The 16,451-nt window shown below is 44.8% G+C and overlaps 1 protein-coding gene across 2 annotated transcripts in view; it reads right to left on the bottom strand.

Annotated features, from left to right (window-relative positions):
• The window catches only part of LOC147117022 (uncharacterized), a 242,969-nt gene that overhangs the window by 182,627 nt on the left and 43,891 nt on the right, over window positions 1–16,451 (bottom strand). Inside the window, exon 2 of one of the 2 annotated variants that reach the window (XM_085987596.1) lies at window positions 10,072–10,143. The exons of the other annotated variant lie outside the window; for it this stretch is intronic. Coding sequence (XP_085843722.1) covers window positions 10,072–10,143 — 72 coding nt within the window. The remainder of the gene's footprint in view (window positions 1–10,071; window positions 10,144–16,451) is intronic. 2 annotated transcript variants of the gene reach the window in all.

Genomic DNA, 16,451 nt, shown 5'->3' with positions numbered 1-16,451 from the left:
ATGCATGTAGGGTCCGAGTGGTGTATCAAATAACTTCAAGTATGCTCATTGGATAATTATTGTATCAAATAAAACACTAATATGCTTTGCTTTGTTTTTTGTTATATGCCATGGTTCACTATATTTAAAGAGATTTTTTTTCATGGGTGTGTTTGATTTAGAATACATAGAAGTTACAACACGTCAACAGGCCATTCAGCCCAACCAGTCCATGTTGGTGTTTACTCTCCATCCATACAAGCAAATAGTCCCAATCTATTTACCCACCCTGTTCCCATATCTCTTCAACCCCTTTTCCTTCATCCATCTATCCAATCTAATCTTGAATCTTGACATAATGTCTGCCTCATCCACTAACCCTGGAAGTGAATTTCACATCCTCACAACACTTTATGCAACAAGTTTCTCCTGTTTTCTGTTCTTAATTTGTTTCATTTGATCTTGTATCTACGGCTCCTCGTTCTTGGCCCATCAACTACTGGAAACAATCTGCTTCTATCTACCCTGTCCCATCCTTTCATCATTTTAAACATTATCATATTGTTGCATTATCTGTGCTGTTCTAATAAAAAAGACCCAATTTTTCAAACCTTTCTTCCTAATTGTATTGTATTGTTTACAGTAAGCATACACAGCAGATCCAGATAAACATCTACAATATTCCAGTCTTTTGCTCGTACAGGAGTGTTACAGTTCTGGAAAAAGTATTTTCAGTAATGCACTGGCTGCAGTGACTCACAGGAGGATTGTCAGCATGTGTCCAAATGTTTTTCATGTTCTAGTCCACATAATAGACTAAAATAGTGCCAGCAAAAAAACAGATCCAAATATGGTTCTTTCAAAAAAATGTTGAATTTGAAAACAAGTGACACAGCAATCGTGGCCTATAGCAAAAGCTTGGAGCCATGTTTACACTTATGGAGGCCAGTCAAAACTTCGCTTTGCCCAAGTGTAAAAGAAGCCAATACTGTATTTCTACAATAAACACCATAACTGGAGTGGAGTTATATATGATGGCCGCAAAATTCGGCTCCTTAGTGCCCCATGTTTCAGCGCTTCAAGTGCTATTTTAGTTCCAAAATGGCGTCCACGGCACACGCGCACACTTCTGGTGCGAGTCGCACCGGACAGCATCTTGGGGAGGGCGTGAGCGTGCACAAAATGGGTGCCCGCTGGAAGGATGCAGAGTTGGCAGATCATGACATTAATCGGCGTGTAACACTAATTTGATGCCAGTGTAGGAATCTACGGAATCCTATCTAAATCACTGAGGTCGAGTCAGTTCAGTAAATTAACCGAATTTAATTAAACTGATGAACAAAACAAAATATGCAGGAGAAATCACAAACAGGTCTGTACAGTAGCTAGTTCCACGAGGACTGAACTTAGAACCGCCCACCTCTGACGTCATGACGTCGTCACGTTTCCCGCCACTCGGGGCACCATGTGACCAACGTGATGACGTCATCGCGTTATTTCAGGGTTTTTACAGAAAGCTTGTTTACTCTCAGCAAACGGACCTAGGTGCTGTAACATTGCTTTAAAGACAGTTATTCACTTGTACAGGAGTTCCTTGGTGGTTTTACCACACCAGCGCTGCCAATTTGGAGCTCAACACTCCAGCTAACACTCGCTTTTCAACACGCACAGCTGAACACGCATTCAGCAGCAGGAAGGACCACCCACAATCCTCACCCCACCCCACCCCACCCCCCGCCAGCGCTATTTAAAGGGATCATCAACTACTTACAGGTTCGTTGCTGATTGATTTCTACTGGCTGTTGCTGCAATTGTAGAAGTGTTTGGTGGTTTCTAGAGTTCTTTAAAGTTGCTAAAGTCGACATGGAGTGGTGTGGCACGTGCTGAGGGACACTGTCCTCACTTCAAGGATTCTGCACAAACCATTTGCTCCCAGACATGGGTGCAGTAGTAGGCAATCCCCTTGGACTGCAGCATGACTGGGAGAATGAGCAGAGGTGACACACAGCAGGACAAGCTGCTGGAAGGTGGGGGGGGGGGGGGGAGGAGGAGGGGGCAAAGGGCTCTCATCCGGAAGCCATATCCACCCAGGGTGTTCAGGGAGCAGTTCACTTACCGGAACCTCAGCAAGGAACAGTGCATCAGACATCTGCACTTCACTCAGGACATCCTCACTGAAATCTGCCACCTGCTGCAGCCACAACTACATCATCAGAGCAGGACAAGGACCGCAGTGCTAGTGGCTATGAATGTGACCGTGGCCATGACCTTTCATGCATCGGGCTCCTTCAAGCCTGGAGCAGGAGATATTTGCAACATTTCGCAGTTTGCCATTCACTGTTGCATAAGGGAGGTCACTAAGACTCTCTATTCCAAGAGACCTGACTATATTTCATTCTCTCTTGCCAGAAAGTAGAGTACGCAGCTTCGTGAAAATTGCAGGCTTCCCATGGTGCAGGGTGCCATTGACTGCAGCACGTCGCTTTGTGGGCGCTGCAGATGTACCAAAACCAAAAGGGAATCCACTCCCTCAACGTCCAGCTGGTGTGCGACCATACGCAGTGAATCATGCAGGTCAATGCCCAGTATCTTGGCGGCAGTCATGATGCCTTCATTCTGTGGCAGTCCAGTGTCATCTGCATTTGAGCCACCATGACAAAACAAAGGGTGGCTACTGGGTGACGAGGGCAATCCAAGGCTAATGACTCCGGTGCACAACCCATGCACACATGGGCAGCATGCATACAACGAAAGCTATGCTGCCACACCATTGGCGTGCTGAAACAGCACTTCTGCTGCTTGGACCGCTCTGGGGGAGCCCTGCAGTACTCGGCAGAGTGGGTGTCAAGATTGGTGATGGTCTGCTGCATGCTGCACAACCTCACCATCATGAGGGCACAGCCCTTGCCATCAGCTATACACCGAGCAGAAGAGGAGCAGGAGGAGGAGAAGGAAGAGGAAGGGAGGAGGCAACATAGACAGCCCCTTTCTGGCCGGGCTGTCCTCTTCCGACTGAGATACCAGTAAAAGTAATCCCAATTCCCCATGCAACAACAGTCCCACACCCTACCTTCCCTCGGTTACTGACCATCACAGTGTCCACTTGACCACATTGCAAAAATAAAAGCCAACACAAAATAAACCTTCCAAACCAAATTTATAAATCAAACCATTCCATACAAACGTCAACTAATCACCCTTGTGCATTCCCCTAGTGCCTGTCTTTCATGTACCTTTGCCTCTCCTAATGCTCCTTCGCAGTGCTACCGCAGTGACTGCAGTATAGCTGGTGGAAGGCTGCTGACTTTCAGTGGGGGAGACTGCAGATGGCATTGCAGGACGACCTCTGCTTGGAGCCTAGAAGTCCAGGTTCAGACTGCACCATCTCGGCATGGGCGGCAGCAGTCTGGGCTGGCTGGCTGACAGGCAACAGAAAGGGCGCTGGCTGATTGGCAGTGGTGGGAGGATGAATGCCATCCTGAGAGGACAGCAGGTTCGTGCTCCACGGAGCCACTACCACTCCACCAGGGCAGCGCCTCACCAATCCTAGTAATCTGTTGGGAGGACAGATTGCTGACTGCTTGATTGCTGGCTGCTTGTCACCTTGCAAGGCCCTTTGAACACTGGTATCCACAGCCATGATGGCAGCAGTCTGAGCTTCCACTGCAGCACCCAGACATTGGGTGGCTTCTGCTTGTGCTGCAATGGAACCCGAGACATCGGCTGCATCATGGTTGGGGCCACAAATGGATAGGATGGACTCCATGCTTTGCACAGAGCCTTCTGCCAGACTCCTCAATGCTCCTTGACATCGCTCGCAAGCTTTCTGGGAGGCCTGCCAATGCACCTAGCATTTCATTGTGCATATCCATCAGCCTCCTTCTGTAGCCAGCACCATCGAAGTGCTCATCTGAGTCCTCTGCAGCAGAACTTGTGTGCGACCTCGCCTTCCGATGAACTGGCACTTGTGCTACCCTTGCCTTGGCTGCAAGCCACTCATGCCCGGTATCTCACCACGTGCAGATCCCGCCTCGAAGCTATCCTGTAAATTACGCACAGTGTCAATAGCTGAGCTGGTGGCTGCGAGTGTGAAATCAAGTGACAGTGTTTCTTCTTCATCACAGTCTTCTTCCTCTTCCACCTCTGCCTGGCCAGGTTGCATTTCTTAGGTATCTAAAAGGAGAAAGGCACAAGGGCAGGGTTGCAGTGTGGGGAGGGCGAGGGTGGAGTAAGAGGTGCATGCTTACACCATCTATAGCTTGTAAATCAGAAGAGATTGTGGGATGAGAGGGATGTGGGATGCGAGAAGGTGGATTATATATGAGGATACCGTCATCTTTAACAGATTCAGCCCCGCCGCTGGCCATGGACTCAGCAATGGCCATTCCAATAATGTCCAGCACCGTCTCCTCCATGGAGGTTAGGACATGCAGGTGAGCCTGTTCCCCTACGGGGAGCCCCTGCTGCCTCCGGTTGTGTGCCACCTTGGCCTGCAAAAGAGAGGGAAGTGTGTCAGTGAGTGTGGTGCAATCTGTTTGGGTGATGTGGCGGTCATGGTTGAATAGCTGGCAGTGTGTGCAAGCTATGAGATTTGGGTGTGAGACTTGCAGCAGTTGATAGAGATTGTTGGTAGATGAGTGACGGGGGTATGTAGACTTTAATCTACATTTTGACTGGGCAAATCAAATTACCACTAATGGTGTGGAGGACGAATTCTTGGAATGCATGAGAGATGGTTTCCTGGATCAGTATGTGGAGGAACCAACCAGGGAACAGGCTATTCTGGATCTGGTACTGTGTAGTGAGAAAGGGCCAATCAATAATCTTGTGGTAAAGGGGCCTTTAGGGACAAGTGACCATACTATGATTGAATTTTACATTAAGTTTGAGAGTGGTGTAATCCAATCTGAAACTAAGGTCTTCAATCTAAACAGAGGAAACTACAAGGGTATGAGGGACAAGTTGGCCATGGTAGATTGGGAGACTACACTAAAAGGTATGAAGGTGGACATACAATGGCTAACATTCAAGGAAATAATGCATAATTTGCAACAAACATATATTCCTCTAGGGCATAAAAACCCAAAAGGAAAAGTGATCCAACCATGGCTAACAAAAGAAATTAAAGCTAGTATTAAGTCAAAGGAGGAAGCTTATAAAGTTGCCAGAAAAAGCGGTCAGCCTGAGGATTGGGATCTTTTTAGAAATCAGCAAAGGGGGACCAAGAAATTGATGAAGAAAGGGAAAATGGAATGAGCACAAACTAGCGAAAAATATAAAAACCAGATTGTATGTGAAAAGGAAAAAAACGGCGAAGGTAAATGTAGATCCTTTACAGTCAGACGGGAGAATTTATAATGGGGAATGAGGAAATGGCAGCGAAATTAAATAAATACTTTGTTTCTGTCTTCACGGAGAAAGACACAAAAAACCTCCCAGAAATAAGAGAAGACCAAGGGTGTGACGAGAATGAGGAACTTAAAGAAATTATTATTAGTAAAAATTAATGGGACTAAAAATCGATAAATCCCAAGGACCGGATGACCTACATCCTAGGGTTTTGAAAAAGGTGGCCATTGGGATAGTGGACACATTGGCTGTCATCCTTTTGGGTTTTTATGCCCTGCAGATTGGAGGATAGCAAATGTAATCCCGCTATCTAAGAAAGGAGGGAGACAGAAAACGGGGAACTACAGACCGGTTAGCCTCACATCAGTAGCTGGGAAAATGCTGGAACCTATTATAAAGGATGCAATAAATGGGCACTTAGAAACTAATAGTAAGATTGGGCAGAGTCAACATGGATTTATGAAAGGGAAATCCTGTTTGACAAACCTATTGGAGTTCTTTGAGGATGTAACTAGTGGAGTAGACAAAGGGGAACCGGTAGATGTGGTGTATCTGGATTTTCAGAAGGCCTTTGATAAGGTCCCACACAAGAGGTTGGTGAACAAAATTAGGGCACATGGAATTGGGGGTAATATACTAGCATGGATTGAGAATTGGTTAACAGACAGAAAACAAAGAGTAGGGGTAAACGGGTCTTTTTCAGGATGGCAGACTGTGACTGGTGGGGTACCGCAAGGATCGGTGCTTGGGCCCCAGCTATTCACAATCTATATCAATGATTTGGATGAGGGGACTAAATGTAACATTTCCAAATTTGCTGATGACACAAAGCTAGGTGGCAGTGTCAGTTGTGAAGAGGATGTGAAAAGGCTTCAAGGGGATCTCGACAGGCTCAGTGAGTGGGCAAGAACATGGCAGATGGATTATAATGTGGATAAATGTGAAGTTATCCACTTTGGTAGAAAAAGCAGAAAGGCAGAGTATTTCCTAAATGGTGAAAGATTGGGGAATGCAGATGCTCAAAGTGACCTGGGTGTCCTTCTACGTGAGTCACTGAAAGTGAATGTGCAGGTGCAGCAAGCCATTAGGAAGGCAAATGGTATGCTGGCCTTCATTACAAGAGGATTTGAGTACAGGAGTAAAGAAGTCTTACTCCAATTATATAGGGCCTTGGTGAGACCACACCTGGAGTAGTGTGTACAATTTAGGTCTCCTTACCTAAGGAAGGATATACTTGCCATAGAGGGAGTGCAACGAAGGTTCATGAGATTGATTCCTGGGATGGCGGGACTGTCGTATGAGAAGAGATTGAGTAAACTAGGCCTGTATTCTCTTGAATTCAGAAGAATGAGAGGGGATCTCATTGAAGCATACAAAATTATTACAGGGTTTGATAGGGTGGATGCCAGGAGAATGTTTCCCTTGGCTGAGGAGTCTAGAACCAGGGGCCACAGCCTCAGGATAAAGGATCGACCATTCAGGACTGAGATGAGAAGATATTTCTTCACACAGAGGGTGGTGAATCTTTGGAATTCTCTACCCCAGAGGGTTGTGGAGGCTCAGTCATTGGGTATATTCAAAACAGAAGTCGATAGATTTCTGACTAGTAAGGGCATCAAGGGATATGGCGATATGGCCGGTGAATGGAGTTGAGGCAGAAGATCTGCCATGATCTCATTGAATGGCGGAGCAAGCTCGAAGGGCCGAACAGCCTACTCCTGCTCCTATTTCTTATGTTCTTATGGTGCATTGAGCAGTGTGTGAGGTTAGTGATGCAGTTGGTGGGATATGGCATTTAAAAATGAATTCACTGACCTTGTGCGAGGTCTTGAACTTTTTGTGGCACTGTATCCAGGTCCTCGGGGCTTGACTCTTGGCATTGACCATCATGGCTATCTGGTCCCACTGCCTTCGCAAAGTTTATCTGGAGGGCCTCCTGTGGATACAGCACATCCTGCTTCCACTCCACCTCCTCCACCAAGGCCTCCAGTGTGTTGAAAAATCTTGGGAGCCCGCTCTCTCCCCTGTTGTGCCATTAGTACATCTTCTTCTTGCTCAGAATGTCTTCCACAGCCACTTCCATCACCTGCTCCAGTCACAATGCACCTCGCCTTTAAGAGCTGCAGGCTGGCTTTAAGTAATGCAGGCTAGCTTTAAGTAGTGCTAGCCTCGCACAATCTTGGGCCCCCTGCTAAGGCATGCAGCCACTCAACAGCACGGTCAGCACTGGCTGCACACAGCAATCAAGTAAATTAGCACGAAGTAGCCGTGCTGGCCTGCATTGGAAGTAATGGGCGGGGTTTAATTGCGTTATCACAATCCCGGTGCCCGTTTTCAGGGGCTATCGAATTTAGCCCCTGATGCATTTTTTATGCTTCTATCAAAAATACAACCCCATTCAAAAAACTTCTACAGACATGCATGTAGATGGTCCCACGAACAGTTATAAAAAGATCTAATGCAATTTAACAAGATTTTTTCCAAACATTTTAAGTTACAAAATTAATAAAATAAGAGCAAGAAAAGCAACTGAATTAACAAACCACTTAGGAAGGCCAACTAACTGGAGGTGATTACGAATGGACTGGTATGCTAGTGAAGTGGAAATAAAGACCATAATATTGACCATAAAGGTGTTCCTGACATCCAACAAGCAGAAAGCTTTACAATTAAAGTTTAATGGTTAGATATCACAATTAAAATTCAGGTTCCATATGTATGCTGATGACACCAGCTCTGATTGTTTACCACTTCCCTCAACCCCACACCATCTTTGTGCTGTCAGGCCGCCTGTCTGAAATCAAGCTGTGGATGAGTCAAAATTTCTTCCAACTGAACATTGGGAAAGCTGAAACCATCATTTTCAGACCCTGCCATAAACTTCAGCCTCTTACCACTGGCTCCAATCCTCTCTCTGGCCACTTTCTCAGGCTGAACAAGAACATGCAAAATCACAGGGTCTTGATCAACTTTGAGCTGAGCCTTAAATCCTACATCATGTCCATCACCAATACCACCTCACTTCCACCTCCATAATATTTCCCACCTCACCCCTTACTCACTCACATTACTGCTGAAACCCTCATCTGTGCATTTGTCACCTCTACATTCGATTTCTCCAAAGGTCTCCATGCTAGCCTCCCATCCTTTATAAACCTCAATTTATTAAAAACTCAGCTGCTTTAAACCGACCCACACCAAGTCCAGCTCCCCCAGCCTTCCTGTCCTCACTGAGCTAGATTAGCTTCCTGACTCCCATTGCATTAAATTTAAAATCCTCATCTTGAAATCCCTCTAGTTCCTCACCCCACCATAAGAACATAAGAAATAGGAGCAGGAGTAGGCCATTTGGCCCTTCGAGCCTGCTCCGCCATTCAATGAGATCATGGCTGATTTTCTGCCTCAACTCCATTCACCGGCCGTATCGCCATATCCCTTGATGCCTTTACTAGTCAGAAATCTATCGACTTCTGTTTTGAATATATCCAATGACTGAGACCATATTCCCTTCCCTTTTGCCTCTCCACCCTAAAAACCTTCTGAAAACCCATCTTTTCAAACAAGCTTTTGGTCACCTCTCGTAATTCTCGTACCATGATTTGGCATCCACTCTTTTACTCTCTGTCTATTTATATTTTCTTCTTCTCCTTCCCTCAATTAAAGCACTTTGCAATGTTTTCCAAATTAAAAGACGTTTGTTATTGTTATTGGAATCCAAATGCTGGCCTTCTGAATGAAAGTCAAATAGAGCAACCAAATCACTCAATTAAGAACACTCAAATGTTTTGTGATACAGAAAATAGACATTAATTAGCAAGTAAAGTTCTCCATCAAGAGAAAACATGTGATATCAGAATTAGCAACCAGGTGACTGTGAAGAGAAAAAAAGACAAAGAAGAAATAGAGAGGTAAATGAGGCAAGTTCAGCAATGCCATGGTTATACTGCACTAAATAATGCAGAATAAACTACTCCATAATGATGCAAGGGTAAGACACATTTTCAATGTCTGCTCATTGTGAAGTTGGGAAAGTCAGGGCTCCCTGCATGGTGCTCAAAAGCATCCATATTGTACTGCTCACCAACCTCCTAACAGCATTTGTTTTTAAACACTTTGGGAAGACTGCAGTCGCTGCCACAAACTCCGTATCTTCACCCCCAACTCCATCTTACTGTCAGGTTGAACCAAACCTCAGCATCTTATTCAAACCGGAGCTGAGCTTCCAAATCCATATCTTCTCCATCACAATGACCGCCTACTTCTAACTCTGTAACAGTGCCTGCCTCCATCCCTAGCTCAGCCACCTGCCTTTGACACCTTCACATGCCTTTATTACTTCCAGATAGTATATACTTGGAAAGTTTTCCACCTTGTCAGGTGTCAATCGTCATAGCTTCACTGGAGTAGCTTGGCTGGGGGGGGTGGGTGGATAATTCTGGTGCACAGGTCTTCAGCACTACAGCCAGGATGTTGTTGAGGCCCATAGCTTTTGCTGTGTCCAATACCTTCAGCTGCTTCTCAATGTCATGTGGAATTAAGTTAATTGATAGAAAATAAAGTCAATGCGAACAGCCCAGTGTTGTAAAATATGAATTAAGCATGATTTTCCATTAACCATCAACTCATACTGAGAGTTAGTGTTGATTTCTTAAGTTGACAGTCAGGGGAAGTTAGGGAACAAAGAATAGAACATAACATCTGCTAAATAATTTTATTATTCGTGTAACTCACAAGCATACTCACAGATATTCTACACTTGGATAAACAAACCAGTTTTCTCTCCATAGAACTGAAATGTTGTTATCACGAAAATCCCTAAAATGAAAATAAACACTGTAAAACATTACAGCTCAGACCAAACATCAATACTGAATAAAATTGGTTGAAGAATTTACTATCTTAAAATATTAAACTTCTTTCATGTCACAAATCTCAAAGCTATCTTACTCTGTTATCCAACAGATTCCTCACATAACATGTCTTACTTTAAAAACAACTTTTGAGCCATGCAAGGCAGTGATACATGCCAGGGTGACAGTTTCACATCAGCAGCAGTGCCCCAGTACCTTACCCAATTTGTCATTCTTGGTGTGTGAACTGAGACAATGAGTGTTCATAAGCTATTTCATCATTAGGCATCACTGTCAAACTTAATTATTCACACAACATCCACATATATACACTTTCTGGCAAAGGTGGCTGGATGGTCATCAGGATCAGGTAGCCGGATGGTCATCAGGATCAGGTAGCCGGATGGTCATCAGGATCAGGTAGCCGGATGGTCATCAGGATCAGGTAGCCGGATGGTCATCAGGATCAGGTAGCCGGATGGTCATCAGGATCAGGTAGCCGGATGGTCATCAGGATCAGGTAGCCGGATGGTCATCAGGATCAGGTAGCCAAGCCAATGTCCTTCCCCCCCCCCCCTCCCCCTTTAACACATACCAAGGTTCAGATCTGGGGGGTTCTTGGTTTGCATGGCTCATTATCAGACTATTTGACACACTTATTGACCAGGCCACCAGATTTGTTTCAAAAATGAAGAGAAATTTGTTCACTGTGGTTGAAGTGTCCAACCTTTTGGAGCAGTGAGCCAGTTTGTGTGCCATAGTTTGTGGACTGTGCAGAACCAAGGTTAAGAACCTATTTTCCCTATCACAGATACATCACAAAATTGAGCCGCTTTGCATCCACTATAGGCATCAAACTCTATTTCCTAGGCATAGAAAGTAAGCATTCTATAAGTGTACTCGTGGAAGGTCAATAAACGGGCTCCCTCATTTGTTCATAGCTTTGTGTAAATATTTCCCATCTATGTCATCTTTCCATAGCACACTACAGTACCCCACTACAGTGTCTAAGTGCATCTTGACTGACTCGAGTTTTTGTCTACACTAGCCTACCTGAAAGACCATTCTAGTTTTAATCACTCTTTATGCGAACAAGTGCTTCCTGACATCAGTCCCAAGGTTTCCTTGAACTATTTTGTACCTACGTTACTTTGTCCAGCAGTTGCAATTTAACTTCAAATAGTGTCAGGATTAACCTTTTCTACACCACTTAATATCTGTGAATTCATATCCACTAAATCTATTGCAATCCCTTTATCCAACCTTCCAATCAGTCACACCTTCAAGTGACTATTAGATTTACCCTCAAATAATGAAGCAGTCCATGCCCATATGCAAAAAGACCTGGACAACATCCAGGCTTGGGCTGATAAGTGGCAAGTAACATTCGCACCACACAAGTGCCAAGAAATGACCATCTCCAACAAGAGAGAGTCTAACCACCTTCCCTTGACATTCAATGGCACTACCATCGTCGAATCAAATCAAATCAAAATCAAATCAACTTTTATTGTCGTTGTTAGTGCACAAGTGCAGTACAACGAAATGTAGGCTTGCGGCTCCCGAGAGTGTACATTTAGATTAAGACATTTAAACATTCAACATACATTTGGCTTGTAATGCATTAACATAAACATAACCATAATAAAGTGCATTGGCAGATGTGCAGGCTTTAGGGTTTATTTGTGGAGTTCAGTAGGATGACAGCCCTGGGAAAGAAGCTGTTCCTAAATCTGGTCGTACGGGTGCGAATGCATCTGTAGCGTCTCCCAGATGGCAGGAGGGTGAACAGACTGTGGCTGGGGTGGGTAGGGTCTTTGATGATGGACCGTGACCTCCGTAAACAGCGTTTCTGGTATATGTGCTCTATGGTCGGTAGCCGGGTGCCGGTAATGCGTTGGGCAGTTTTGACTACCCGCTGCAGGGCTTTCCGGTCATAGTAGCTACAGCTGCCATACCATACTGTGATACAGTTCGTCAGGATGCTCTCTATTGTGCAGCGGTAAAAGTTAGAGAGGATCAGGGGTGACAGGTTACATCCCTTCAGCCTCCTTAGGAAATATAGGCACTGCTGGGCCTTCTTCACCAGAGAGGAGGTATTGAGGGACCAGGAGAGGTCTTCCGTGATGTGGACTCCGAGGAACTTAAAGCTGTCCACCCTTTCCACCACAGCCCCATTGATGTGGATGGGGGTGTGACTTCCGCCTTTAGACTTCCTGAAGTCCACAATGATTTCTTTGGTTTTCTTGATGTTAAGACCCAACAAGCACTGTGGGAGGACCTTTACCACATGGACTGCAGCAGTTCAAGAATACGGCTCACCAACACCTTCTTGATGGATGGGCACTAAATGCTGCCCTTGCCAGAGGTGCCCACATCCAGTGAATAAATAAATAAATTTAAAAAAAGACTTACTTCTAGCAAATCTGTGCTGGCTGTCGTTGCTTAACTCATGCACTTCTACATGTTTAGTCATTTTATCTCGAATTATGGGTTTGATTTTAACATTGCCTGCCTCCGGACCCCACAAGAAAACCTCGGGCCTCCCATACCCTGGGCTTCCCTCCACTCCGCAACTGACAGGCCGTCCCGACCCTCCTCCTAACCACATACCAGACTGCCAGGGACTGTTCCTTTTTGTTCCCAGCGGTGGTCTCCTGCCGCCCAACATTCCATGCCTGCCCACCGGCCCAGCTAGCACTTCCCACCAGGTTTGGGTGGGAGATGGATGGGGCCAATACGGTTAAAGCCAGGTAGTTAAACTCTCCCAGGCTTCACGCTGTGGAATGCTTTTGGTATGCTTCAGCTTCCACCTGCATGGCTACTGCCGGGTGTTAAAATTGGGGCTCAAGTGTATCCCTACAACTGACCTTCAACTAACTAATCTAGAGTTACCCATCGACTGCCAGGAAAACTTTTCTTGATTCTTAAAACAAAAGCCATCATTATGTACAACACTTCGGAAATTCCCAACAAAATGATTGATGAGCAAACCAAGAATGAACCTTTCTGCTCTATCATACCTGGAAATGTCAGACTACCAGATGGTGATTGGATATTAGAGGGAGAGGAAGGAGGAGGAGGCTCGTGACCAGGAAACAGGCCTGTGGTCTGGGTTACGACATGCCCACAGATAACGGAGGCAGTAAAAATGGGAGCGGAGCAGCAATCAGACACGAGAAGGCAGGGAAGCTCGTGACTTCATGGAAAGAGGAGTTAACAGTGCATGGGATGCAGATGTCAAACTAAGAGTGAAAGGAAAATAAAGCGCAACTGCTCGCCGCGAGAACAGTTCAGTAATAATGGAGTGACAGAAAGCATAGAATGTAAAATTATATCAGGAGAATTAAATCCACATTTATAAATAAAAATTTAAAAGCTGAAAACTGATTTGGAAGCTTTCTTATGTGGAAAGAGAGAAACAAGATGGAGACAGTGTTTGAAGAGATAGCCAAGTAAAAAAAATTGCTGCACCACCATTTCTAGTAGCCAGAACCAGCAATTACAGCATTACAGACACTGTATACATGTGGAAATCCTATTATAATATTTATATAGGCATTTCAGTGTTACATATTGACATAAAAGCGTGACAAAAAAAATGACAACAGGAAGTAGTTAGTTACAGGAAGTGCATGCATACACAAGCTTTTTAATAAGGTACAGGGAACCTTCTGGTATCCGGCACCGACGGGACTGAGCTGGTGCCGTTAGATCAAAACTGCCGTAGAAACCAGCGCTAATGTTAAAACATACAGAGCTCAGAGCTCCATGTGAAGCAACAAACCATGTTGCTTAGCAACAGCTTCAAAGCAGTCAGCGCAGCTTGCAAGCATCTAGCTGAAGCTGTTGCTTAGCTACAGAGACGCTTGCAGAGCCAGGACTGGAGAAAAGAAAAAAAATTATCTGAACCGACTCCTGAATTTTGCCGGTTGATAGAGCTTTCCGGACATTTAACCTCCGGATAAACCAAAGTTTCCTGTATATAGATATGGTTGCCTTCCATTCAACTTTTCATGGTTGAAGATTCAAGGCTGGGAATTTTGTCAGAGTTACCCCAGTTCTGCTGCTGTAACTTTGCTGGGAGTGCAGTGGAAACCCCGCTCTGACTCTGGCGCACAAGAGGCCAAAGTCAGAGAAACAAAGTTTGCGGTTGTAGAGCTGGAGGAGATTACAGAGTTTGGGAGGGACGAGGCCTCAAAGCGATTTAAACCTAAAGGTGATAATTTTATATTTGAGGTCATGGAAATAAAAATCAGGAGATGCAAAACAGGCTGTCGATTCATTATCACCCATTTTACACCATCGTACAAAGTCAAAATTACCCTCATTACTTTAATGCTGTCCTTGCTGATCTCCCAAGTGTCCACCACAAATTGAAACTCTGCTAACCTCACACTATATACCAAGTCCCTTTCCCTTATTGTCCCTATCTATGCCACCTTCATTGGCTCTCTATCCGCCGAATTAAAAATTTCAAAATTCTTGCCTTCCCCTATAAATCATTCCACGGTTTTGCCATTCCCTGGCCCTGCAACCAAATTCAGCCCTTTGTTCTTGTACAGCCCTCGGCTCTTCCAATTCTGGCCTCTTTGCATCCTCCCATCTCTTCACTTCACTTTTGTCTGCCCCTAATATTTCTTCCTCCATTTCTCAGTCTCTGGTTATTTTTCTACTTTAAAAAGTATTTTTAATGGCCCAGAAATTCGGGTCGGGAGCTTCCCACGGGTATAAGCCCCCGACCTGCACTTACCTACTGCGCCGGCCGTTGAGCTGTGGGCCCCCGTGGAATTGCAATCCTGGACCTCCTCCAACTGCCGGCGCGCAGTGCTTGCGTATCCCAGGGGCGCAGTTAGTTCGATGCATCCCCTGGGATCACGTGGGCCATGGAGAGCCAATGGTAGCAGGGAATGCTTCATTCATAAGTTGACCTGTCAAACCTATAAATACTACAAGCCCCAAAACATCGCTAAATCTTCAAATAAATTTTTTAAAAAACCATCACATTTTTAAAATAAACTATAAATTACATGAAATAACTATTTTAAACAATAATTTAAATTTTTGAAAAAATTAATTACATTTTCTAACAGGGGCTAAAAATAAACTTACCTTTCTTTAAAGTATTTAAAAATAATAAACCTGTGGAAAAAATGTTTTAATTTTAATTAATTCACCACTTACCTTGTAAAAAGCAGGCCTTACGACTGCTTTTTACATGTCTAACTTCTGGAGACTTACCTTCCCAGGAAAACCTGCAAGAAAAACATAAGTTCGATGCACACGCGCAGCCTCTCCTGCACACGCGTTCGACTTCTGAACTCCTTCTTTCAGGGGAAAGGAAGTGCCGGTTTCCCATGCATGCGCAGTGCATGCAGGAAACCGGCACTTCCATTGGGCCTACGGGTGAGTACCACGTGCGTACTCACCCGTGGAGACCCGAATTTCTGGGCAATAAATGCAGCCTTGCCAGTTTCAACCACATCATGAGAATTAATAAATAAAAGATTTGGGGTTAAGAGATTTTTTTAAATTTAAGATGGGAAACTGCACAATGAACTTTACAGTATTTTATGAGGTCATTTGTTACAGGGAGTTGAGGCAGAGACCGTTGCATCTTTTAGGGGAAAATTAATAAATATCTGAAGCAGAGGAAGATACAGGGATATAGGGAGAAAGTGGGATATACTTTATATTGCTCTAGCAAAGAGCCAGCACAGATACTTTATATTGCTCTAGCAAAGAGCCAGCACGGTGGCATAGTGGTTAGCACTGTTGCCTCACAGCGCCAGAGACCCGGGTTCAAATCCGGCCTCGGGTGACTGTCTGTGTGGAGTTTGCACATTCTCCCCGTGTTTGCGTGGGTTTCCTCCGGGTGCTCCGGTTTCCTCCCACAGTCCAAAGATGTGCGGGTGAGGTTGATTGAGTATGATAAATTGACCCTTAGTGTTAGGGGGATTAAATACGTGGGGTTACGGGGATAGGGTGGGATATGTGTTGATGTAGGGGTTACGGGGTTCGGGTGGGATATGTGTCGGTGCAGGCTCGATGGGCCGAAATGGCCTCTATCTGCACTGTGGGGTTTCTGTGATTTCTGTGATATGATGGGCCAAATGCTCTCGTGTGCTGTGAACTTCATTGGTTACTACAAAGAAAGTATTTTGGTTACTGCAATAATGTTTACAAGTTTTCATGACTTTTTACTATGATTTTCATGACTTTTGATATTTTTATCACAACTAATTTATGATTTGCACAAGAAATTACCATGAC

This window comes from Somniosus microcephalus, chromosome 5, assembly GCF_052327205.1.
Source record: "Somniosus microcephalus isolate GS21.2 chromosome 5, FLI_Smic_1.0, whole genome shotgun sequence".
Classification (NCBI taxonomy): Eukaryota; Metazoa; Chordata; class Chondrichthyes; order Squaliformes; family Somniosidae; genus Somniosus; species Somniosus microcephalus.
Note: the sequence above shows the minus strand (reverse complement) of the source record. Positions and strands in the feature narration are given on the sequence as shown.